Here is a 26,017-nt window from a genome sequence, read left to right on the forward strand (position 1 = left end):
CTGAGAAATTGAATCCCAAATGGCACCTTTCCCAATCTGAAAAAGATAAGCTGAGTCTTACACAAGCTTTAAAAATATTTTGGAAAAACATAAATATCAGTAAGAAGAACTCCTACTCCAACAATATTGTTTATACCCAAAGCTGTTCTAAGGAACTTTTCAGGGTACAGCTAGATGATATGAAATCATATGCAGCTACTCAAGTTCAGTTATAGCTTCTCTAGAAGTATGTGAACATTATCTGCTTCAACTCTGCATGCACTCCCCTTCTCCCAACCCTGATGTTTTCTTCCTTGTGTGGGACTCAAAGACTTATCTATGAAAGATTGGCTTGTTCACTACATTAACTGCTCCCCAGATTAATCCTTTAATAGCTAGCCCAAGAGCATTTGGTTCCCCTGTAACAGTTTATTGCGAGGCCACCCTCAACATGGGGATTTCCTTCCCTCCCCAATCAAGGTGTCACACAACAAACTGTTTAATGGATTCTTTGATCAGCCCTATTTCAGACTCGGATCGTGCCCCTTGGGTCCCTCCCCCTGTGCCACCAATGAGCCAAAAACCAGGCCGGTGTAAAGAAAATATAATTATTTATTTGAATTAAAGTTAATGAAGATCACACTAAAACTACACATGCCAACTTCTCTGTGGCTCCCAATTAAACTTCTTTTTACATAAATAAATCACAAAAGTTAGTTTGGAAAACATAAATCACAATACTTTATACACATTTCTATTCAAGGAACAAAACCAATTTACATATGCAGTGCTGTGCAAATTCGATTTTCCTGTGCGACTAAAGGGCTAGCAGTTTGGTTTACAGTGTTGGATACACAAGGTCTCCCTTTTGCAAGCACTTCTCCCCCCAGTCCGAAGCATCAATTAAATGCAGCACCCTTCTATTCAAAGGCCAGGTGTAGGGAGTGGAGCAGTTTAGAAGTTTGTTTTTCAGACCCCCCCCCTTCACTTAAAGACCTGTGTTAGGGAAGTTGGACATACAAATGGGGATGATTAAGAACTTTAGATTTTCAGACCCCCTCCACTTAAAGGCCTGTGATAGTGTAGTAGGAAGTGGAGGGATTCTTTTAGTTTAGGGACAAGGACACCCCTCTTCCTTAAAGAAGTTGGGGTCAACAGGAAAAATAGGCATTACCCAATTATATTACAGGCTATAGTTTTCAGTGTATACTGGGAATGAGGTTTGTTAATTTTGAATGTTAACAAAAATCACCCCAGAGTATTTTGCTAAATGAGTGTGGAAGATGTGTAGTCAAGCTGCGCAAATGAACACTCATTTCCAATTTCAAATCTCAGTGTCCTAAGGTAAGTGAAGAAATTCCCATCCAGTGTCGTGAATGGAGATTTTTTTATTTGTGATCACAGCCGACACGTGTTTTGACCACAGGGTCGTCCTCAAGGCAAATACTATTTAGGGATAAGGCCCTTTATGTCCTGATTTTAAGATATTGCAGTAGTGCCATTAAATGAATTCTTGAATACTACCTACTAGGCACTTCAAAACAGCCCCATGAGGTGATCAGATATTTTCATTCTATGTTCTGTTTAGATATTTCAGGCTGATGCATTAATATAGGTAGCATTACCCAGAGTTTAGCGTATATATGGGATGAAGCCCTTGTACTGGAGATGCGGTATTAATTAAATGTATATTCAGTCAAATAGGCTAAGGATCTACACAGTTTTCCCCACCCCTAATGGAAAAGAACCCACAAATGAAAGGGAATGGGTTAATTGAATAGACCCCTCCCCCCACTGACCTTTTGTTGAACCATCTTCTTACTTTTGGAAATCTCTAGGCTTGGCACTCAGGGACTGAGCAGTTTCACCTGTAGGGAAAAACAGGATTCTAGACAGCATTTCAGTCAATTGGATCCCACAGCACTTCTCTCTCTCTCTCTGCTGGCTCCAGTGAAGAATCACAGCCCCTGCTTTTCTAGTCTCCCCAGCAATATTTCCAACCAGATGAAACTTCAGCAAATCTCATTTAGTAATTTTGGGCAGCTGTCCGCCCTGGTAATCTTTTTACAGCTCCTTCTGTTGGTAATTATTTTAGCAGCTCTTTTGTTGGTAATTTTTAGCAGCTCTCTCCCTTGGTAATCTTTTTTGCAGCTCTTTCTATTGGTAATTTGTTTATCAGCTCTGCCTGTTGGTAATTGTTTTAGCAGCTCTCTCATTGGTCATTTTTTAACAGCTCTCCCTTTTTCCATGGTGCAAGCCCTTTTTACCCTTTAAGCCCCTCCCCAAATCAGGAGGTGCTAACTTATGTTCTAGCAACCCAGATTGGACATTTACATTTCTCTCCAACCCCAGATCGAGCCCCTGTCTAAGGACTGGTTTAGGAGTCTAGAACAGAAATATTGCAACTCCCATTTGAAATTCCACTTTTTTCTTATGTCAACTTTAACCAGATAGTAGCTACATGGCAAAACCTCGGAATTTAGTAGTAACTGCCATAATATATATATTCTGCTTCAGCTAATCATGGGGATTTAATAAAATGACAGCCGGGTTCGCACCATTTTGCACAAGCGAGTGTCAATTTTCTGCCGTTTATACAAAAAGCATAATAGTTACAAACATGCAATTTAATCTCCCAATGCCTAATTTTACTCTCCACCAGCTCGCCAATTCTTAAATTCGAGACATTTTCAAAGCAGCCAGAAACATATTTTAGCTTGTTATTAAAATACCCTAAGTCGCAGGTGGATACATTTTATTTCAACAAAATCACCTTGAAACTATCTTTAAAATGACACATAAATGGATGCATTGTGACTTGTGGATGCTGAGAAAATGCATCAGTTATGATAGTCCATTTAAACTAATGACTGACAGATCTTCATATGTATGCAAATCTTATCCCTCTGTTTTTTTAAGGCCGGAGTGGAAGCCATTATCCTCTTTGCTGTTTGAAGTTGGTGGGCTGCATGTCAAAAATAGTTGGGATGCATCAGCTACACAGAGATCTCCCACTGCAGATAATTAGCAAGGCCGGCCCTGTGATGTCACAAGGCCAAGCTGACAACTGGCATTGTGTCCTGTTATCTGAAGTTGACCACCATTTTGATCTGAAAACCTTCTATTTTCTTGTATTTTTTTCAGAGTTCAGCTTCCCTTGTTTGCAGCCCCTGTTTACATTGCAGCCCCGCACTGGCTAGTCCATTTGCTATGCAAAGGAATGAGCCTTCAGAGACAACAGGTCTGGCAATGGGGGAAGTTTGTTTTGAACACCATAAAGGGCAGACCACACTTTATTGCAGTTGTAAATAGCTGGGATGCAAGAGCTTCAAAAGAATTCCCTTTCCGAACCAGAGGCCAACAGGCTTGAAGTGGGGGAAGCCATCTGCAAATTCTGCCCAGAGACCCACCGATTGTCCTTTGCTGAAATTAACTCAGATATGTCATTTTCTAACGTAAGACATTATTCTTTGCAATACTCTGTATTTTACTAATCATGGTTCACTTTGCTTTTGCATCAGTGGATTTCTTCTTTTTTTTTTACACAGCACTGGATTTTTAAATATGACAGCTAAACATACAGGGCTGTTTATTTCAGTCCTTAATAAAATGTATTTTTAATTATGCTGTTCATTTTATGCTGAAAAGTGGGTCTGAGTTGTCATAGTGCACCTCCTTTTGATGGGTAGCAGTTTCTGTGAAAATGCTGCATTTATCTCTCATTTGTAACATAAGGTACAGCCTAAGGTCGGCAGGACAAGCAGGCTGGCATAACGCTATATACGAGGGGGTAGTCCTGTCCTCAAATGTATGTAACTGCAATTATTTATTACAGTGATAATTTCAAAACCTCCAGAGATCAACAGTAAGCCATTCAAAAGTATGTTTTTACTGAAAGAGGAATGATCCAAACACTGGACTTCTACAGTAGTAGCCTTTATTAATTTGGCTACACATATAGGTTTACAAGTGGGAAGTTTCAACAAAAACACTTTAAATCAAGAGGGTCACAGGTTGCTCAAGTATTCTGTCAAAATGAATCCGCAGAGTTGCATAAACAAGTGTGTCACAAGGTATAATGAACACACACTTTTAAATCAAATAGATAAATCAAAAAGTGTCCTGTGGGAATAAGTACAAAAATCCAAAAACAATTGTGTGGTATCAACTAACATATGCATAATGTGTTTAAATATTGCTTCATATTAATCCACACGCATATTGAGAAAATACATCTAATGCAGTGAGTATTTACAAATGCACCAACTTTTCAGCCCAAACAGTCTACGGTGTGTCATAGGTGTTCAAGGAGTACAAGTATCACCCAAACAGAAACACACGTTTTCAAGAGACATAAAGATATTGTTCATCTGATAACAGACTGGTGTCCAAAGAACTGGTGGGCTGGTCCACTTTTGAGTGGAATATAAACCTTAAAAATAGGGTCTGTTGTAGCCTGGCTTAAGAGGGATAACCAAATGACTGGTCGACGTCAAAATAGAAGGAGTAGTGGTTCTGATGGTCAGCGTTCACAGTTGTTCCAGAAAGAACATGGTGACCTTGGACGTTTCGGCTGGGTGGTGTTAGAGCCTTCTTCTGGGGCCAAGTGGAAACAGGTCTCCCTATGAATAAAAACACATATAGTGGTGTATTTAGAATACGTCCAAGTGGTGGAAAAAGCCTAGAGTGGAATGGCAAGAAGGTTAAAAACAGGGCTCCCTATAGGCGGTAGGAGCGGATCAAGCAAAAGGATTTTTGAGGGGGAAGGTCCTCGGACCCAGTAAACTAACCTTGGGTGGTGCTGGTGGTGGTTGCAGGTTCAGGTTGGTTGTAACTGCAGTTCGTAGAAAAGTGCGATGCTGGTTATGATGAGGCAGGCTGGATGTGGTAGCCTGTGGCAACAGAAAAGTGAAAAGAGGGACAGGGGTCCCAGTGAGCTTGGGCGCAGATTGCTGAGACTGGGGAGTCAGGTTAAACAGTGGCCGTTCAAAAAATGGTTAAGTGTGGTTACCTTAAATGACTGGGGGGAACAGCTTTGGACTGCTGGTCCCTGTGGAGTGGATCCTGGTGAGTCTGATCCTGTTTGCACCAGCCGATGGATCTGGAGCATAGAAACGAGCGTATCAGCTGTGCAGGCTGTATATGAAGTCAGCCATGCGTCCGTCTCTGAGTGTGGACCGGAGCTGTGTGCTGAGATGCCTGGGTGCATGTGCAGAGATGTAGTGTCTCTGAGGAGCACATGCGCATTCTGGCCCATAGTACGGCTGAGCCTACCTGAAGAACTTCTACCCAGGATGGCTCTCAAGAGATCTAAAAATCTCAAAGACGTCCTTACCCATGCGAGATACAAACAGAAATATGCAAGGTCCTCACTATGGAACATGCGGGAGATCCAGGGTCACCATCCATGTGGCAATTGTGCAGTCTGCAATCAAACTCTGAAAATAAAATCCTACTCTACAGAAGACAAAGAGTGGGAACTTCGCCAATTTTCCAATTGCAAAACACCAAATGTCATTTATCTAATTGAATGTCCTTGCAAACTTCGATACGTGGGACAAACCTCCTGACCTGTCCACATCAGGATCGGAGAACACAAGTCCAGGATTAGGTGCAGAACACATACAGCACCGCTAGTCTCCCACTTCCTTGAATATCAGCACAGTTTCGACTCCTTCAAATGGTGGGTGATAGACAAAGTCCAGAAATCTTCCAACAGCACCAAGGCACTCAATTTCAAAGAGGCGTGGTGGCTTTTTAAACTACAAACTGCCACCCACGGGCTCAATGAGATAGCACCTTCTGAATATCAATAACTACCCTTCAGCCTCCACTCCTCTCCGCCAGGGTATCCGGGTCTAGTTACCAGCCAAGCATCAATGCAACCCCATTTATACACAGCCGGTCCATTCTACTGGTCCTTATCCCCAAGGGGTGCCCCAGACCTGTCATTCCACAGGGCCACATTCATCCGGACCAACAAACCAGTCCTTCCCCTTTTTTCTCTCCTTTTTTTCTCTGCTTTTCTCCTGCATTCATCCTGCTAGAACACCAGGGATCCATTACACCCTGCAGCCTCATGGCAGCCCTTTTGCCAATTTTGTCTCCACCCCAACTCAGACCAAGGCCATCCACCACCCGCCCCCCCTAATGTGCACTTAATTTGTCTGCACCTTTGCCCCACATGTGCCTCGCCAACTCGAGCCCTCCAGACATGCCACTTTCACTTTCAAGCAGCCCCAGTTCTGTTTGCCTACGTGACAGGCGCCGGGCCCGGCCGCCAGGGCAACAGAGCTTGGGACCACAGTGATCATGAGAATGTGCTCCTCAGAGACACTACATCTCTGCACATGCGCACAGGCATCTCAGCACACAGCTCTGGTCCACACTAGAGACGGACGCACAGCTGACTTCATATACAGCCTGCACAGCTGATACGCTCGTTTCTATGCTCCAGACCCATCGGCAGGCGCAAACAGGATCAGACTCACCAGGATCCACTCCACAAGGACCAGCAGTCCAAAGCTGTTCCCCCCAGTCATTTAAGGTAACCACCCTTAACGTTTTTTGGAACGGCCACTGTTTAACCTGACTCCCCAGCCTCAGCAATCTGCGCCCAAGCTCACTGGGACCCCTGTCCCTCTTTTCACTTTTCTGTTGCCACAGGCTACCACATCCAGCCTGCCTCATCATAACCAGCATCACACTTTTCTATGAGCTGCAGTTACAACCAACCTGAACCTGCAACCACCACCAGCACCACCCAAGGTTAGTTTACTGGGTCCAAGGACCTTCCCCCCAAAAAATCCTTTCACTTGATCCGCTCCTACCGCCTATAGGGAGCCCTGTTTTTAACCTTCTTGCCATTCCACCCTAGACTTTTTCCACCACTTGGACTTATTCTAAATACACCACTATATATGTTTTTATTCATAGGGAGACCTGTTTCCACTTGGCCCCAGAAGAAGGCTCTAACACCACCCAACCTAAACGTCCAAGGTCACCATGTTCTTTCTGGAACAACTGTGAATGCTGACCGTCAGAACCACTACTAATTCTATTTTTGACGTCGACCAGTCATTTGGTTATCCCTCTTAAGCCAGGCTACAACAGACCCTATTTTTAAGGTTTATATTCCACTCAAAAGGGGACCAGCCCACCAGTTCTTTGGACACCAGTCTGTTATCAGATGAACAATATCTTTATGTCTCTTGAAAACGTGTGTTTCTGTTTGGGTGATACTTGTACTCCTTGAACACCTATGACACACCGTAGACTGTTTGGGCTGAAAAGTGGGTGCATTTGTAAATACTCACTGCATTATATGTATCTTCTCAATATGCGTGTGGATTAATATGGAGCAATATTTAACCAAATTATGCATATGTTAGTTGATACCACACAATTGTTTTTTGGATTTTCGTACTTATGGCCACAGGACACTTTTTGATGTATCTATTTGATTTAAAAGTGTTGTGTTCATTATACCTTGTGACACACTTGTTTATGCAACTCTGTGTTTGGATCATTCCTCTTTAAGTAAATACATACTTTGAATGTCTTACTGTTGATCTCTGGAGGTTTCGAAATTATCACTGTAATAAATAATTGCAGTTACATACATTTGAGGACAGGACTACCCCCTCGTATATAGCATTTGTCTCTCTGCCAACAATGTGTTATGCCTTTCTGATTACATTTCTTATTATCTGGATTTCAACTGCAGAAAGCACCCACATAGTATGCCTTCATAGGCTCATTTTCAGTGTGAAGGTTTTTGAAAGCTGGCAGGTAATTTTTCCAGTTGGCCTTTTAATTATGTTTTTTTGGGCCTTTGATTAAACCCCAGAACCCCATGGAAATGTGTCCTGCAAACATATTTAAGCAGATTTAATCTCTGGTCTCTCAGGAAAACAGGCTTTCAATTGTAATCTTCTCCTAGAACTGGCCTTATAGTAGCTGAGTTGCAATATGCCTTATTACTCCCTCTCTTAAAGAAGACTTTCCTTGATCAGTGGGATCCAGCCATCTATCGTCCTATCACTTATCCTCACTTTCTGTATGTTCTGAGCTGATGACATTTTGCTTAGAAATAAATATGAAGATTTACAACATCATTGATTAGTTTTAGTTTCAAGAGTCGCCTTTGGCGCACTTGGGTGGCAAGCCTCACAGCAGTGTATTAGGAAAGGTGCTAATGTCAATATGTAGTAACTCTTTGGTTTTCTTTGCATGGCGTGTGTCCCGCCACCCGCCGAACACTAAACCACACACAAAAGTACAGCCAGTTAAGCATTGGCCTAGGCACTAAAAAAACATATGTTTGATTTTTAGTTAAATGTTATTTCTTCATCTGAGTCAATCTTGGGAAAACAGGTGTAATACATGTCAAATATGCCGACTAATTGCATGAAGAAAAATAAGCTTAGTAGCAAACAGTTCATAACTGCAACAGAAAGCTAGATGTTTAAAGTTGGAGAGACTGGTGACAAGTGTCTTTAGAGATGCATGGATTTTAAACAAACATTAAGGACATGCTTTTTCAAGAAGTCAGAACATAGTGTGCATATTTATGCTTGTATTATAATTCCATTACACCTGCCTCTCTTGCTGTCACCTGTTTCCCATTTTGTCTTAAGCTGCAGTATTTGTAAAACCATTGCTTATAGTCTCTCCAGTGTATTGAGGATGTGTCCTTGGGCCTGACTGTCTATAAATGTCGGGTTGGATGATCTTCGCTATTGCACAGGGAAAAACATAATTTCTTCCTTCAAAACCACACTCAATACAACCTCAATTAATCACATACCATAGTGCCCCAATGCTGATAAACCACTTTTCACTATTTACTTTACAAAAAAGAGCAATTTTATTCAATATCACAAAATATAAAAATATCTACATAAAGGACATACAATTATTTGCGATTTTCAAAATACAGTTAAAAAAGTTGTTGAAAAACAACAACTCTTTAATTGGGGTTTCTGTTATCAATACAACAGATTACAATAGATTGTAGCTGTTAGATGTTTGACTTAGTTGTTTTCTAGTCTTATACAGTAGTCGACATTTTTTGGCCCTTGGGTAGGATTAAGCACTATCTCTAGTGCTTGTAGAACTCGTGATTTTATGGCCTTCTTCAGGACTGGTACATTTCTTCAATATAGTATTAATACTGTTGTATACCCCATATACAAAGAACACACATATTCAATATAGGTGTGAGAATGCACTGGCTCAATTGTAGCTGGTACTGTTACTGGTTTCAAGAAATTATGGTTCATCAAGTCCCCCAACGATTTCTTATTTAGGTGGGATATATGTTTCCACCCACTATTTAATTTCTTTAGGTATCTTACATGTAGAACCTTTTTTCTTTTAACGGGAGACTAGCATATTTTAGAGGCTCCACGGCTCGTCTCATTTTCAGGTAGGCAGCAAATGCACCTTAACTGGTAAGTATGGACAGATTCTTGCCCTGTCAAGTTCGTACACCCTGCTCGAGCGGTCTCCAGCGGTAGCCGTGAGAGTTCCAACAGTCAAGGCGGGGACCGCTGCTTCGTTCGCGTGCGTCACGCCGGGTTGCCAAAGTCGTCGGGAGGAAACGCGACGACTTGTATGTCTTTTATGTAGGTATTTTTATATTTTGTGATATTGAATAAAATTGCTCTTTTTTGTAAAGTAAATAGTGAAAAGTGGTTTATTAGCATTGGGGCACTATGGTATGTGATTAATTGAGGTTGTATCGAGTGTGGTTTTGAAGGAAGAAATTATGTTTTTCCGCTGTGCAATAGTGAAGATCATCCAACCCGACATTTATAGACGATGAGTGGGGTAATCTGTTTTCTCATTTTTGTCATATGTAGCTTATTATTACTCTCCCGTTTTTTCGAGAATCAGATCCCCCAATAACAAAAAATAAGAGAGATTACCTTAGTTGAGGTAACTTGGGCCTGATTTACAAAGCATTTTTCGATGGGATTTTCCCTATGAGAAATGCTTTTGTAAATCAGGCTCCTTGTTTCTTACCAGTTTTATTGGGAAAGATGACTGTTGTCAGTGTGACTTTTGTGGGAAGCCACCTACAATGATTAGTTGTAACATTGTTAATGAAGACCCATTTACTTTACTGCTTTACTACTCATTGCTTATTTCCTTCATCACTCCTGCCTCAAATCCGTCCTAAATACGACCTTCCAACGTAAAAACACGCCAAAAGTTTTGGCTTGGTCTCCCTTTGTTTAATATAATGTAACAATGAAGAACAAAATGCCAATCATGCTCCCTGGATAGTTAACTCCTTTTTTTCAATCGTACACGAGCAATGAATATACACAACATTTGAAAGGCTGACAACATCCCCTTCTAGGGGTGGACAGGGAACCAAAAGAGGCCCTGGAAATAATCACCGAGAACCAAAAGAGGCCCTGGAAATAATCACTGAGAACCAAAAGAGGTCCTGGAAATAAATACTGGGAACCAAAAGAGGCCCTGGAAATCATTTTCAAAGTGGCCCCATATTACACATTTTCAGCAAGCCCAGTGCTTTTCCTATGAGAAAATTTGGAAATAGCACACAAAAGAGACCCAGGGTGCAGAGGCCTACCGGGAAATCTCCAGAGTTCTGTATGGGCCAGTCCATCCCTGTCCCCTTCAGATATGTAGCTCATTATTTACTGGTAGACAGTCAGTGGAGACACATAGGATAATAATTCCCCATTGGACACTGCTTTAACCACTATCTTGAGTCAACAGAGTTATGTATCGGAAGCCATTTTGCGGTTGTGCGTCTTACCATGTTGATGTCGCATTGTGTCTGCATATCCCTGCTTTTTGTCCTGTGAGCAGTAGCCAGTGCCTGACTATCGTTGCAACCGTTTGTGATCTTCAATTTCTTGCAATTATTTACAGTACTTCTGATGTGCCATTTTTCTTCCAGATTACCTGACTAAACTTCTGCGGAACCACACTGTGTACGCTTGTGACGGGGACCACCTAAGCTTGCAGTGTCCCCGACATTCCACCATAAGCATTCAGTCCGCGTTTTACGGACGTAGGCTGCAGACCTACCACATGTGTCCTACGCTAGAGCCAGAAGCTATGGAGAAAGGAAGTGTAGATTGCATGGCAGAAACTACTTTACAGGTATTTCATGAGCTAAAATGTCTGTCAGGGGGTGGTGGGTAAGCCAAGGAGGCTTGAGCCCTCTAGCTAACATTCTGTGGCACGAGAAGAACGTGTTAGAGAAGTAAAGGAAATGTATCATTATCCTAAACAAATTGCCAAAGGGCTGCACATTTTTCCTTGAATTATAAATAAGCACTTGTTGATTAATTCTCAAGAGAATGTGTTTTGAAACTAACTGCCGCCAGTCCCTCATGTTACAGCAGTCATGTTGCTGGAGTCCATGCGGTTTATTGTGTAAAACGAGGGAACCAGGTTATTTAATATAGAATTTCCACCTCGATATATGAGATTAGGATGCCCCCCCCCCGCCATAGAACCAGCTGAAATCTCAGGTAAGGCCTTCACCATGATCATTGCTACTAATTTGTGGTCTGACCTGTGATTCTGATCAGTCTGCACACATGGCAGAGGCAGATCAGGGATTCAGTGCATGGAAACCCAGGATCCACACTAGTGACAGCGCTCCTTCACCCTTGTCGTCCAATTTACACGCCAAACTGCATACTGTCGCATGCACGCATGCATGATGGCACTAGTTCAACTTATTCCGACCCTGTAATTCTGCACTGACGCATTTGCATGGAAATATAACTACACATCTCATATTCATTGCTGGGGACTCGGGTCAGCTTTATGAAGGCAATTCTCATTGGCTGTTCAGGGAGCCACTAGCAGAGGGATACACCGCATTCACACTAACAACATCAATTCAGAACACATTATAAGGGAGGGAGGGCACCAATATGGCGCATAATCTGAGAAGGGATACACCCTCTCACCACCCCTGAAGGGACACTGGGAAACATTCAGATTATACAGAGTGCAATCTGCACAATCCAAACTTCACAGCGTGCCAGTGCAATGTGAACTGTGTTCAAGAGTCTGTCTGCTATCTTCTGACTGTTCAATTGGGTCTGTGCCCTAATCCCTGCATTTAAATGCTGCATGCAGGGAATCCCTGGCAGCATTCCTGTGTTAGTTTGGGCTTCTAGATGGCACTTAAGCACTATCAATGAATTGAAACTATTGCATTGGATTACGGCTAGGCAGGAGACGCCATGTTAATAAAGACATGCAAATTGTGGATGTTATATGGTTATTTACCTACCAATTGACTGCCCATGGACATACTAATCCCAGTGGCCATTTGCACCCACTGCCTAGCCAAAACACATCCTCCTGGGACCAATTTGAACAATTATATCAAGCAATGGGATCCACATTTGACCTGCCAGTGGTATTTCTAGGCAGCATTGTGAGAGTTAATGGATGAATTGCAACTGTAAATGCTCTTGTGGTGCTATAAAATAAAAATGTCTTAACCAAGTGTACATTCTTGATTTATATGTGTTCCATGTACCAAATCCCTGTTAAAAACAAGCATTGGCAATGCAAACAGTTTGGGCTGTTGTGTAGGCATGGTAAAGCCACTTGCCAGGCACATCCATAGTGGTATTAACTGGCCATGGGTGGTAGCAGGTACAAAATGGTGTGAATACCTGGGCATTTAATAGCAGCGCCTGGCAAATGCCTAATACTTAAACACAAGACAAAACTGTTGGCTTTGCCAATGCTTGTTTTTAACAGGACTAAACTGAAGGACATGCAGAGTGCTTATAACTCAAGTGGCTGAAGGCAGACCTGCTTAAGACACCTTTTTATTAAACCAGTAGTGGGTTTACAACTCCAATTAAGTCATTAACGCTTAGAAGACTGCTTTGAAAAACCCTAGCAAAACAAAAGAGGTGATGGCTGGAAGGTTTCAAATGAATCTGAACCTCTGGCCTTGCACTGGGAAATCCTCCAGACCATAGTTCTTCGCCTGCCAACTACCAAGCCATTGCAAAACGGGAAAGACCATGAGCAAATCAGTCTTGGTCCCGCCCCAAAAGCGGCAGTCCAGCCCAAACTGATGGGTCACATCCCTTCTGCACGAGACCACAAGCATCCCCAAACATGTTTCGGCCTCGTTCGGCATCATCAGTGCAGAGTAGGTTGGGTCTCTAAGCCCAGCAGGCACAGGACCCACATGGGGCATACCAGTCCCACTCCGGGTGATTACAGCAAAACAAAAGAGGTGATGGCTGGAAAGTTTTGAATTCATCTGAACCTCTGGCATTGCTCTGGGCAACCCTCCAGACCATCATTCTTTGCCTGTCAAGCCATTACAAAAGGGCAAAGACCATATGCAAATCAGGCTTGGTCCCACCCAAAAAGGGTCAGTCCAGCCCGAACTACTGGGTCACATACCTCCTGCACAAGACTCCCGCAAAACAAAAGTGGTGATGACTAAAAGGCTTCAAATGAATCTGAGTCTCTGGCATTGCTCTGGGCAACCCTCCAGACCATCGCTCTTCGCCTGCAGTCACTTTAAATTGAACGTTTGATGCTAACATTTGGTTAAAGTGAGCTCTAAGAGTTGCCATGGGGAGTCGTTTTGGGTGGGGGGGTCGGGAACTGGGTGGGAATGGCCATAGGGATTAGCATGGCCATGGGCTGTCAATGGGTAGACCAATAACCAAGCAACACCTACAGGCTGTGTGCCCCTCCTCAGATGACATTCCTCCATATCTGTACTCCAATGCAATCGTTTTGGCTTATAGGTGCTGCAAGCGACACCTAATAGCCCAAACTAACAAGCATACAATTGTGGCTTTTCTAAAGCTGTTAGCATTTTCCAGGCATAGCTATCATATGCCCTGGTATTCACATGCCGTTGCCATCTTATTGCCAGGTATTACCATAATGACAGTGCCTGGAAAATGCCTATCGTACGCCTGTGCTTGTTATTTTTTTCCTTTACAGGGGATAGCCCTCTGGTACCACCCTTAGTCCCCCTCCATCTTACCGGAAGCCCCAAGCCCACTACTGGGGCAGAGGGAATGCAGCTGCCTCTATTTTGCTAGTGGCCTTCAAAGGCCAGCATTATGACACACAGTGGCTCAATATTCAGGGTCTTTGTCTCTTCCTAGATACAACAGTAACAGCTCCAACATATATGTGCACGTATAACAAGTACCTGCATTGTATTTCCTGTAATCTTTCTCTGGGTTCCTTCTGATGAAATATTAAACAAACTATACAGGGAAACGGTGCCCAAGCACTTTTATAATGCAAAAGTGAGTGCAAACATTCAGAAAGGTCTCTGACCTACTCATACATTATTTTAAAACCAAGGTTTAATATGTTTGGCTAATACAAAGCATTCTTATAATTTAAATTGTATTTTCAGAGTAAATATAATTGCATAGTTGTATAGAGCTGAAAAAATGTTTTTAAAAAGTATTGGAAAACTGTATCTGCTTTTTTATAGATGCGTTAATCGATTATTTAATCAGTGATCCTGCTATAGAATGTATCTTTAGCTTTTGGGTGAACAAAACATGTGTTCAAGTTGTTAACTAGATGCAAAGGCTTTCACGGTTGAGGGGCTTGTGCGTTTACTGCACTTTAATGTCTGCATTTTCAAGGCTATCATGTGCAACCCTTATTGTTCTAGAAAGTGCTGGACGAGTGCCAGAACCTGCGAGCCTGCCAAGTGCCTGTCAATAGCCGTGTTTTTGGACCTGACCCCTGCCCCGGCACCGCTAAATACCTCCTTGTTTCCTTTAAGTGCAAACCTGGTAAGTAAGGCTAATCTGCGGCCGCTGCCAAGCGGCTTTTCTGGCCGCCATTTTACCCGCGGCTGCTGTCGAAAGTATTGTCGAAAAATAATATCATGCTTTCTTTGTTTACTGTGTGTGCTTCTTGGAAAATGTACCTCTCTGTATGTTCTAAGGACATACTATCTCCTACAAGGCCACGGAAACACAAGCATGGGAATATCAGAATGAGTTTAGAGGTGTTTATGATTTCATTTTTTGTTTACAGAAAAATGACGGGTCCGATCCGCAAAGAAATCCATTTGCGGTTACAAGTATGGGCGTAGTTTTAGGGGGGACAGGGGTGTTTGTCCCGCCCAACTTTCATGGCAGACCGTTTTATCCCCATTCATTTGGCTGGGACACCTTTTCTTCAGGTGTCATGACCCCCCAACATTTTCAGCAAAGTTACTCCACTGGTTACAAGGTGGGGTAGGCCGCCTCTGCAAATCAGAGGTGATTCATGAGTAATCCCGCGTGGGCAGGTGCAATTTGCACGAGCAAATATCTCTGATTCACAAATGAAGAACAAATCACCAGGCGCAAATCCTTGGCAGTGTAAATTAACCTGAGCAGGAAAAAGGTGAAAACTTTGCTACACTGCGTTTTTACCTAAAAGGGCCGCCAAACGCCAAAGCAAGTGAAGCACTTTTGGGGAAGATTGTTTAAAAAGTGGCGTAAATCCCTGCAGATTTGCACGCATCCTGAAATTGACTTCAGGGTGGATCATGGGCACATTGCTACAGAGCAAGTGCCATACTATTGTAGGCGGCGGTAATTTGCATTTCCTGGCCATTCCCATTCCTCCAGACACACCCATTTTGCAGGTATAAACTTGCTGTTTATAGCCTTCCTATCCCTCCTGTTCATTACATGCAGTGTAATTTGCACACATGCACCCAGGTGCAAACGCTTAATTATTAGTGAATCACATTTTGCTGCAACCATATTTTGCTTTGATAATCGGACCCATAGTGTAGTGTGTAGCATCATCTGGTGCAAAATATTCGCTGACACATCCATTAACCATAAAAAGACCTAAAAAGGCGTGAAACTACTGTTAAAAAAAAAACATATGTTGTTGATAAAAGAAAAATTGAAATAAGACATGGGGTCGGAAGAGGAATAGGATTAGGTGTGTGGGAGAGAGTGGGACTCCAAGGAGGGTATGTGATGGGAACTCACAAGGAAAGGGAAGATGTGCGTTTAAACCATTCAGTTCCAGTTAGAGGTGGGGGAACCAAATCCTTAATGGGCAGAGCTGAGCCATGAGGCCCGTCTTGGCTCTAAGAGCCAAATGTGAGCTGAGCCGGCAAAAGATGCATGTCTTGCTGCCTAGATGCGTACCCTCAAACACAAAACCCATACCTGTCTTCTTGCTTCCTCACTCCCTACACAAAACTGGTATTCCTCTCTGCCCCTCACAACCCAAACCCATACCTGATGTCCTGCCTTCCTACCCCCATAACAAGAAACCTATCTGGCATCCCAATTTTAAAAGATATGGCAAAGTGAAATGACATGATTTGTCCAGGATCACAAACTTTTTGTAAGATTGGATTGTATCCCAGTCTGCACTGTGAACCCTTGATAATGTTGGGGTGATCAGAAAAGGTCACCATGAACACGAGGGGTACATGCTGCGCACGCCATATTGATGACTGAGTCGTGTGGCGATCTGAGCGCGATGTTGCAATTTCCTACGTATCCAGTGTAGTTTCGATATGTTACTTAGTGTTACTTTTTGAGTTGAACTGATAAATATTAGATATGCACGTGCGCAGAAAGATAAAATGTAAAAACCGCCAAATGTAACATGAACACGATTTACAGGTGGAGAAATAATATTTATTAGAAATTCCACACTGAGGAACATACAAAAGGAGTTTATATATATCTGCATGTAGTAGGCTTGTTTGATTAATTCATTCAGACTTTGCAGCTAGCAGTTAGTGCAATGCATTTTAGGTAACTGGGAAGTTCTGGTTTTGCAGGCTTGGTGGTTGACGTTTGAGTAACTGGTTCCATGGAGTTTCAGAGGCCAGAGGATGGGTAAATAAGTAACTTCAATCTTTGTGATGGTCAACTCAAGGAGTTGCCATGGGTTTTATGGTCTGATAATTATCGCAGACAGCAGATGTATCTCTTGAATGCATGGGAGCTTAACAGAAGGTTTTCGCTATTTGTTTTTGACCAGCAGTAAAACATGGGGTGAATCAATGCTCAAGGCTAAAGTGATTGAAACCCAGAAGTTTCAATTGTATTTTCAGATATGCAGTGGGTGATGACGTGGCAGTTATTTAGATTAGGATGTACCAATGGAGCCCAGTGAACCGGGGGATGAGATTTATCACTAGTTCAAAGAAGAACTGGTTTACTCACCTTCTTCATATCGCTTGAAGTATTTATGCAAACCAGGTGCAATTAAGAGTTGAGGTTAAAAGGGCTTAGTCCAATTATTACTAGTACTGAATTATGTTTGCATACAAATGTTTAACTGGTTGATGATGTGATGACCTACTACTGACAAATCCTAAAAGGAGGTGTGTTCTGCACATGAGCTGAAGATGGTAGTTAAGATAATGGCTACCAATGAGAGTGAAGGAATTGGATAAAGATGGGATTTTGGGATTTTTTAAAAAGATTTTAAGAGGTTTTCTCCAATCACATGTGGGGGGTGTATTGTAATAACGTATCTGGGAGTGTTTTAACTGTTGCAATAATGTATATAAGATGTTCCATGACACCATCTAACTGCTCCCAGACAAGTGTACAATAAACTTGCTTTACGTACAAAACGTACACTCGTTCCTCAGGTGGTGGGCCTGCTTGGCTTGACATAATTAGGGGTCTGCCCCCACAACAACATACCTTTTCACCCCTAGTGTGTTAATGCACAGTTATAAGGAGCTAAAATAATATTCTGCTTCATAAATATAACTTAAAAAATTACACACATCACAATATATACCAACCTAACAAATACATAAAACCCTAGGCTAAGCAAAAGAGTGCTTAAGTCTTTAATTTCACCATTACAAATGGAACCCTACACCTAAAAGAAGACTAAGTAATGTCCTCCTAAACAAGCCCCTGTGTTTTGAAACTGTACTCTCTAGACTCACATACACAACAACAAAACTGTTTAAAAAGGTCAGCTAGCTGTAGTCATTGCTTCACCCAGACTTGCAGCTAAATATTGTGCACACTTCTAATGGGTTTAAACCCTATGGTGCTATCCTCAGGTTTTCAGAAGGGACATGTGGAAGCAACATGCAGCACCCACATATCTTGGATGGTGGATGATGATTGAGATAAACAAATTAAAGGTCTGTGTGGCAGGTGGAAAGCCTCATGTCTAATTAAGTATCCCCCTTGACCAAGATCAGAGTGACTTCCCACTGTCTAATTCATAAACTGCGTAGTGTGTGGAGAGACCATGGCCACTGCCCCGAGCACAGGGAGGTATAAAAGAAATGATCATGTCACTACAGTAAAGAAATATGTCACATGAACACCCTCTTACCCACCAAACAGTGCAGTACATCATCTATTTAACTTTTACGTTAGGAGAGTACAATTAGCAAGTTAAGGGATACTTCTGCCTCTGGTTTGCACATTATAAATGAACAATATTGCTATCATCTTTGGAACAAACACTATTGTTTGATACACTATATATTTGTGGCTTTTTGGATAATTAACATTTATCTGAATCACTTGTAAGTTTTCCCAATTGTGAGTCAGAGATAATATGAACCATTTAAGTAAAGCAGTTTGTCCAGGATTGCACATATTGATCAAGTTTGGACGCCAGGTTTATTTTCTGGTGGCACAGTTTGCAATTGTGCGGGTTTCAGACCACATATGCTAACAGTAAATCTTTCTTTTTTGCACCCACATGCAATTCCTGCTAAGTGATAAAGTACTCTGTGGGAGTAGATGATATAATGCAGTTGTTTTCACTGTCACTGGGCGGCTGTGTCACTTAATTTACTTGTGAATGTAACTGAGGATGAAGTGATGCTTGGCTTGGCTCGGCTCCATTTTGGCTCCCCTTTCACAAAGGCACTCAAGCCAAACTAGAGCCAGACATTTGGCATTAACCGGGGTCGACCAGCTCTCACTCCCCCACCTGTAGTTCCAGTTAGAACATTTCGGCCAGCATCCCCTTGGGAACAAACCAAAACATCTTTTAAAATTGCTTAAAAATAAAAGGCTGCAAAAAGGCGATCATGCAGAAATATTTTCAATGTGTCAAAAAAATGTAGCAAATTGATTTTGTATTATTTTTGCTGTGTCTATGTACTTAGCAATGGAGCAAATAATATTTTCTCTTATTTGCTAATGTGAAAGGTGGGATTACGCTTAAGGCAACATGCAATTTCTCTACTTTATAAGTCCGGATATTCATGGGCCAGATTTGCTCTGTTCAAACCACTATTTCCCTGATAAAGTGAGTTCTAAGAAACCAGTTGCTATGCATGTTTTATGTATTTCTTTTTTATTTATTTATTAATTTATATACAGGGAGGAAGAATGCTCTTTTCATCCCAAAAGAACCTAAAATAGATAAGAAATCAAATTTGACGGGAAGCAGTGAGCTTCTTACAATGGGGTGAGTTCGATTGACATTCTGAGCAGGTTATGGAGGAGAGTAAATGGAACAGTCACCGGGGACAATACACAGGTGGAGATACATAGATTAATGACCACCAACATTTGCCATTTTTAACTGCAGATAGGCGGTATGGCCAGCTGTGCTAGCGATGTGACCATGATGGTGAAGTGCTAGAGTGGAGGCAGAGAAATTGAGGGACAGAGGGAGGTTAGAGGCAAAGGAAAAAAATGTTAGCTAGAAGGCAGATGAGAGGTAGGTTAAGAGGGTCATTCTGAGGCAAGGAGGTAGGCCTTTAGGTTGGTTTTGAACAAAGCAGTGTGGACTGTTTGTCTGATGTGGAGGAGAATTGCATGCAAGTGGAGCAAGAAGAGCGAAAGTGAAAGCGTGAGGAAACACAGGGAGGACGATGTGCCACAAGGGTAGTCGAAGTGGCAGAGCAGAGATTACGAGAAGGCTTGTAGAGTTGGATAGAGGAGGATAGATACAGTGCTGCCTTGGATAGATTTGTGAACCAGGAGAAGAAATTAAAACTGGCCTGTTATGCCACGCAAGCCTTTCTGCCTGGTGATGGTATGAGGAAGTCATGTTTGTGCCCATCAGTAAGCTGTGCTCCCAATACATGCACTGTCCACGTATGCTTTTTAAACATTTTTTATTTCTTGTGTTTGCTTACACCCCATCCGCCCCACATCCTTCACTCTCGCACCATCTTTCCTGAACCCACATCACACCCCACAAAACATTTTTACCTCTGACCCCTCCACTGGAACCCTGCACACATACCGACCCATCGCCACCACCACTCACCACACCCCCCCAACTCTGTGACCAGAGGAGCTCTCTGGGCCACCATGAGTCGCTCACTGCCTGCCCCCTCCAAAGTACCGCCGCTGACCCTCCTACCACCTCCAAACCCTCTTTCCCACCCACCATCTCAGAGATCCCACAGCCTCCCACATCCTCTCAGCGCAGACACTACAACTCTCAGACCAGAGGGGCACTCTGGCGCACCCAGAAACAACTGATCCCGGCACCGTTCACAACAACCCCTGCCCACCCCCTCCCACTCCCCACCTCCCCTTTCTGCTTCCACAGGCGGAAAGCCTTCCCCCCCCAAAGCGTTCCACTGCCCAGAATCCAACTCTCAGTCCAGAGGAGCCGTCTGGAGCTCTAAAAATCATGGCCCCACCGCAAGCTCAACACTTACACCTACCTTCGGGAACACACCCTGCACCTCTCCCGCCATGCCCCTTTACCTCACCCCCACAGCTACAACCCCAGGGACCACCACACATCATTCTCAGTCTACCTCTGCCCGAATGCACCTCCTATTCTCCCACATCCTCCAACCACACACCCTCCCTCACATACACTTTCAACCTGTCCCACACTCACTTCAAAACCACCACAGAAGAATCCCGGGGGTGCTGCAACAGGTTACGTCCAACCCCTCCCCGGCTCAGGGTTGCCTTCACCGCCAACTCCGGTGCTACCTCCACCTTCCTTGCCCTGACCACACCTCCCTTGACAAGCATTGCCTGCCAACCTACCATCCTCTCCATCACACCGACAGCAACCAGAAGGCCACTCAGGGCCACCCCAGTCCCTTTATCAGCTTGGCATGTCTTGCCCTTTCCGGAACTATCATCTCAATCCCCTTCCCTGCAGACCCCCCACCCTCTCGCACACTTCTTCAGCACCCAAACGCACATAACTCAGAGGTAGATGACACCCCTGGCCCTCAGCTCTACATGCCTCACCAGCCCTACACCGCCCGATCCACCTCGCCTCTCCTAGCCCCACTATCACATCCCCTCTGTTACCCCTGCCTCCCACTTCCCTCCTTGAAGACAACATCCCCCCTTCCTTCTCCTTTAACCCTCATCCTCTCCCCATTCCCATCCCCTGTGCTCCAATCTGTAACAACACCCAGCTAGGCACCTCTGAACAACTGAGTACCTCTCACCACTATACCTCAATCTTCTGAGCCATTGGTTACCAACCGAACAGTCCATCCCACTCCACTACTTAGTCGAAGGCCTGCAACCGCATGCCTGCTTTTCCCAGTCCCAAACCACCCATGACCCTCTACGAACCCATTTACAGTATCCCCGACCACCTCTATTCCTCCTGTTACTCTGCCTTACCCAATTGACACTCTCCCCACCACCACCACCACCACCAATCTACCAGTGACCCTGACCATCGCAGCCCTGTCAACAACAGACAACCGGAAAAACACTGCCACTGCTACCTCTCACAAAGTCACCTGCCTCCTCTTCAATGCCCGCTCCGTAGCCAAGAACAGACACAGCATCCATGATTTCTGAACCTCCGAGAACCCCGACTGTATCTTCATCACGGAAACCTGGTTCTCGGATGACCTCAAGCCTATCACTCAGAAAGCCTTCCCATCTGACTACTGACTCATCACCCACAACAGACCTTCCAGAGGGAGGCAAATTAGCCATCCTCCACAAACCTCACAACTCTATTACCTCCACTGTAACACATCCCGGCACAGCTAACTGTGAATCCTTCCTAGTCAAACTCTCTCTCTTGCCTACTTTCTCACTCAGCTTCCTACTCGTTTACAGACCCCCAGCTATTACAGACACTTCGCCAACAGCCTCTGCTACTCACTGGCGGCTATTCTAGTTAACCACCCTACACTCACCCTACTGGGAAACTTTAACATCTGGTTGCGACCTCCCCAACAACTCCATGACTCTACCTCTGGTCGAAAGCCTAGAGTCACTCAATCTCACCCAGCATATCACAGGACCCACGCATACTGTTGCCCACACCCTCAATGCCATTTTCAGCTCTTGCGACCTGATCTCTACGTCTACCCCTCAACCCCTCATCTGGACAGACCACTCTGCCATAACCTTCTCTCTCCTCACACTGCCACCACCCCCCAGGTCCTCCTCTACCCCTACATTTCAGTTCAAGTGTTGGAACAAGGCCAAGGTACTACCACCTCACCTCACTCCCAACCACAGACAGACCTTTACCCATAGAGCTCTTCGACTCCTGGCTAAACAACTCTCTCATTTCCCAAACCCTTTCCAAGTCCGCTACCTCCCACAAAGGACCTACCCCCAAATGGTTCACCCCCCACATGAAAACTCGCAAAGAGCTCCACAGGATTATCACAGCATTCTTGATCCTGCCCTGCACCGCAGCCCCGACTGCCTTCTCACAAATGCCCGGCAACCCCAATGCCAAACCCTCCATCCTGTCCGCTCGCCCGACACTTGCTCTACAAAAAACAACCCTCCCCCAACCCACCCCCGAGAACCCTTCTTTCTGCTCTTTCAACCCTATCTCGAGCGAGGAGTTTGTGAAAGTACGATCTGTCAGCCGACCCTCCGGCTCCCTCCTTGACTCATGGCCCCGCCTCTCTCCTCAAAGAAATCTTCACCTCCACCTGTGCAGGAGAATTGGCTAGATCCATTCTTAACGACTCCCTCACCACTGGCAACTTCCCAGAATTCTTCAAAACCGCGCATGTCAAACCTCTGCTTAAAAAAGCATCCCTCAACCGTCCCCTACCAATCAACTACAGGCCCATCTCCAACACCCGATTCCTGGCAAAACTTATCAGCTGCACTGCATACTCACAGCTCAAAGGTTGCGTGGAATCTAACAATCTTCTAGACCGCGCACAATCAGGTTTTCATCTGCGCCATGCAACAGAAATCATGCTGATCTCTATCTGGGATGACCTCAAAGTCACAGCAGACTCAGAAGGATGTGCAGCACTTGTTCTTCTTGACCTCTTGTCAGCGTTTGACATCATTAACCACATGGTCCTCCCTGAAAGACTGCACTCCCTAGGAATGCGAGATTCAGCGCTCACCTGGATCACCTCATTCCTCACTAATAGACAGCAAATCACCCATCTCCCACCTTTTCTCTCCTCTGCATGCTTGGTAAACCCTGGAGTATCCCAAGGCACCTGACTCTGACTTCTCTTCAACCTTTAAATGAAGCCCCTTCCCAGGATCATCTGCTCTCACAACCTCACCTGCTATAACTATGCGGATAACACACAAATCATCTTGAGAATTCCTAAATCAACCACCTACCCTCGCCCTGATCTAGCAACATGTCTCACAGATATTGAGCACTGGATGATGACTAACCATCTCCTTCTGAACCTAGGTAAAACAGAGATCATGATAGGTAGAAAAAACTGCTTTATTTTCCCAACCGACTCCCTGGCCACCCTCACTAGGCCCCCCCCCAACCAACACCACTGTCAAAATCCTTGGCTGCACAATGGACTCTGACCTAACTCTGTCTCACCACATCAACAATGCATCTAAATCCTGTCATTCCCACCTCGGTTTCTGAAACGCATCTTCCCTTACCTCACCTATCTCAACGGACTGGCTGCAGTTATGTCCATAGTCATGTCCAGACTTGATTATGCAAACTCCCTCTAGGCTACACTGACCTACCAGCTAAACGAACGCCAAAGAGAACAAAACTCGGCTGCCAGACTGCTTCTCACATTGGGACGAAGGGACCACTTATCACCAGCTCTCTGCACCCTACATTGTCTCGCAATTGGACACATGGCCACCTTCAAATTTCTATGTATTACCCGCTGAACAGTGCACAAAGCAGGCTCTAAATTCCTACAAGAAGAGATTACGCCGTACCAGCCAACTCACACCCTAAGGTCAAGCACTGCCCTCCTCCTAGTGGTCCCTACCTCCAATTCAGCCAGGATCAGAGGATCCGCCTACTCAACCCTGGTGCCAACTTTGTGGAACTCACTGCCTCCCCGCATTAGACACAGCGAAGATTACATGGCTTTCTGGAAGGCACTCAAAAGCTGGTTCTTTGCCTAAAAACACATAAGGGAATGCCCTGACCACTCGATTTACCACCACGACCAAGAATTGGTGTGGTATCCCACTCAATACGGGTTATTTTATAGACTCTCAGGCCAGACGAGATCTACCCCCATTATCTGGATCGTTTGCCCCAGGTTTAAAACCTGAATCGTAGTAGCACCTATGTACATGACGGAATTGAATCGTTGCCTTTTTCCAACAGTAATACTGTACGCTCTGAGGCCTAGCGATGTCTATCTCCGATAATCTGGACCGATTGTGCTAGACTTGCAACCCTAGCACTAATAGCACTTATGAGCTTGATCAATGCCATGCAATTATGCAATTAAGCACCAGGCTATCAGTCCAAGAAATGCACATGCTTGCTAACCCGACTAATCTGGAAATCCATGAGAAGAACTAGATACCGGGGGCCGTCTAGCACTTATTTTGCTAATCGCACCTATCTGGGAATGTATTTAGCAGAACTACCTCCCGGGAATCCATCTAGCAGAACTACCAACCCAAGCACTAATAGCACTTAGGAAGTTAATCATTGCTCTGCAAATAGGCACTATGCTACAAGTCCAGGAAATGCCCCAGCTTCCTAATCCTACACATCTGCAAATCCCTGAGCAAAACTATACACAGAGCACAGTCTAGCACCTATTCCTTGCTAAACCCAACTATCTGGGAATGTATTTAGCAGAACTACCAACCAATGACGTCTCTAGCACCTTTACACTAACGACGTGAGTTGGGACAGATCTGCCTAAAGGGAGATGCCACCCCCTCGACAGGCACTGGAAGCTCAACAGGGTCCAATTGGAGGGCACACAAACACTCAAACAGACCATTATGCTAACTCTTTCCTCTGCACCAACAAACAATCAAATGCAGCTATACCCCTCAATTAATTCGGGTTAGCTGCACACATACTTTTACACCTCCACGATTTCCTATACAGTCGTTTGAAAGCAGCTTTCCCCCTCGAAATCAGCCTAGCTGCACACAACCTCATTCACAAACTCCAGCGCTACTAGAATGCAGATAGATACCCAAGTCCATTGGCCTTGCTGCACACATTCTACTGATCTCACACAACTACCCCACCACACCTAGCACTAGTATGCAGCTACACACTACTTATTTCACACTGGCATCACGCATACCGAGTGCACACAAGCACACTTTACTACAGTACTCACTCCACTGACCTGAACTGCGGTCCCCACGGGCGTTCACCCCACAGCGCTACCAATGGTAAAATGCCCAATAACATAACATATCCTAGTCAGATATAAAAATTTAAATACACTCGTCCTTTTTACACAACCTAGACATTATCCCTATGCAATGTATCTTACATCTATTAGAAAAGAAGAAAAAAGAAAAAAAAGAAAAAATGGAACAAGCAAAACAACAAGTTAAGAGAAAAAGAAAGAACGGGTCAGAAACAGATGTAGATGTAATCTGTACAACTATGCCGCATCGGTGAAGCAGTGGTGGATGGAGTATGCCACTGCCACACTTCCAGGTATCTCCCTTTTTAAACAGGATGCCAGATGCCATAATTTAGAAGCCTGAACAACACACACCGGCCTATGCGCAGATGTGTTTGGATTGTCTTTGTAGTTTATTGGTGAAAGCAGAATCAAGCTCATGTTGCTCCAGGGCATAACGTAAGCCTTGCGTGATGCTTTTATGCCTTTCATTCATGTCACGCCCTATTTTCATTC

At 44.1% G+C, this 26,017-nt stretch overlaps 1 protein-coding gene across 1 annotated transcript in view; it reads left to right on the plus strand.

Moving 5' to 3' along the window:
* EVA1C (eva-1 homolog C) overlaps positions 1-26,017 on the plus strand; it is a 637,492-nt gene that overhangs the window by 365,316 nt on the left and 246,159 nt on the right. Inside the window, exons 2-3 of the mRNA XM_069636343.1 lie at positions 10,919-11,124; positions 14,666-14,789. Coding sequence (XP_069492444.1) covers positions 10,919-11,124; positions 14,666-14,789 — 330 coding nt within the window. The remainder of the gene's footprint in view (positions 1-10,918; positions 11,125-14,665; positions 14,790-26,017) is intronic.

This window comes from Ambystoma mexicanum, chromosome 7p, assembly GCF_040938575.1.
Source record: "Ambystoma mexicanum isolate Mex_15411 chromosome 7p, UKY_AmexF1_1, whole genome shotgun sequence".
Taxonomy (NCBI): domain Eukaryota; kingdom Metazoa; phylum Chordata; class Amphibia; order Caudata; family Ambystomatidae; genus Ambystoma; species Ambystoma mexicanum.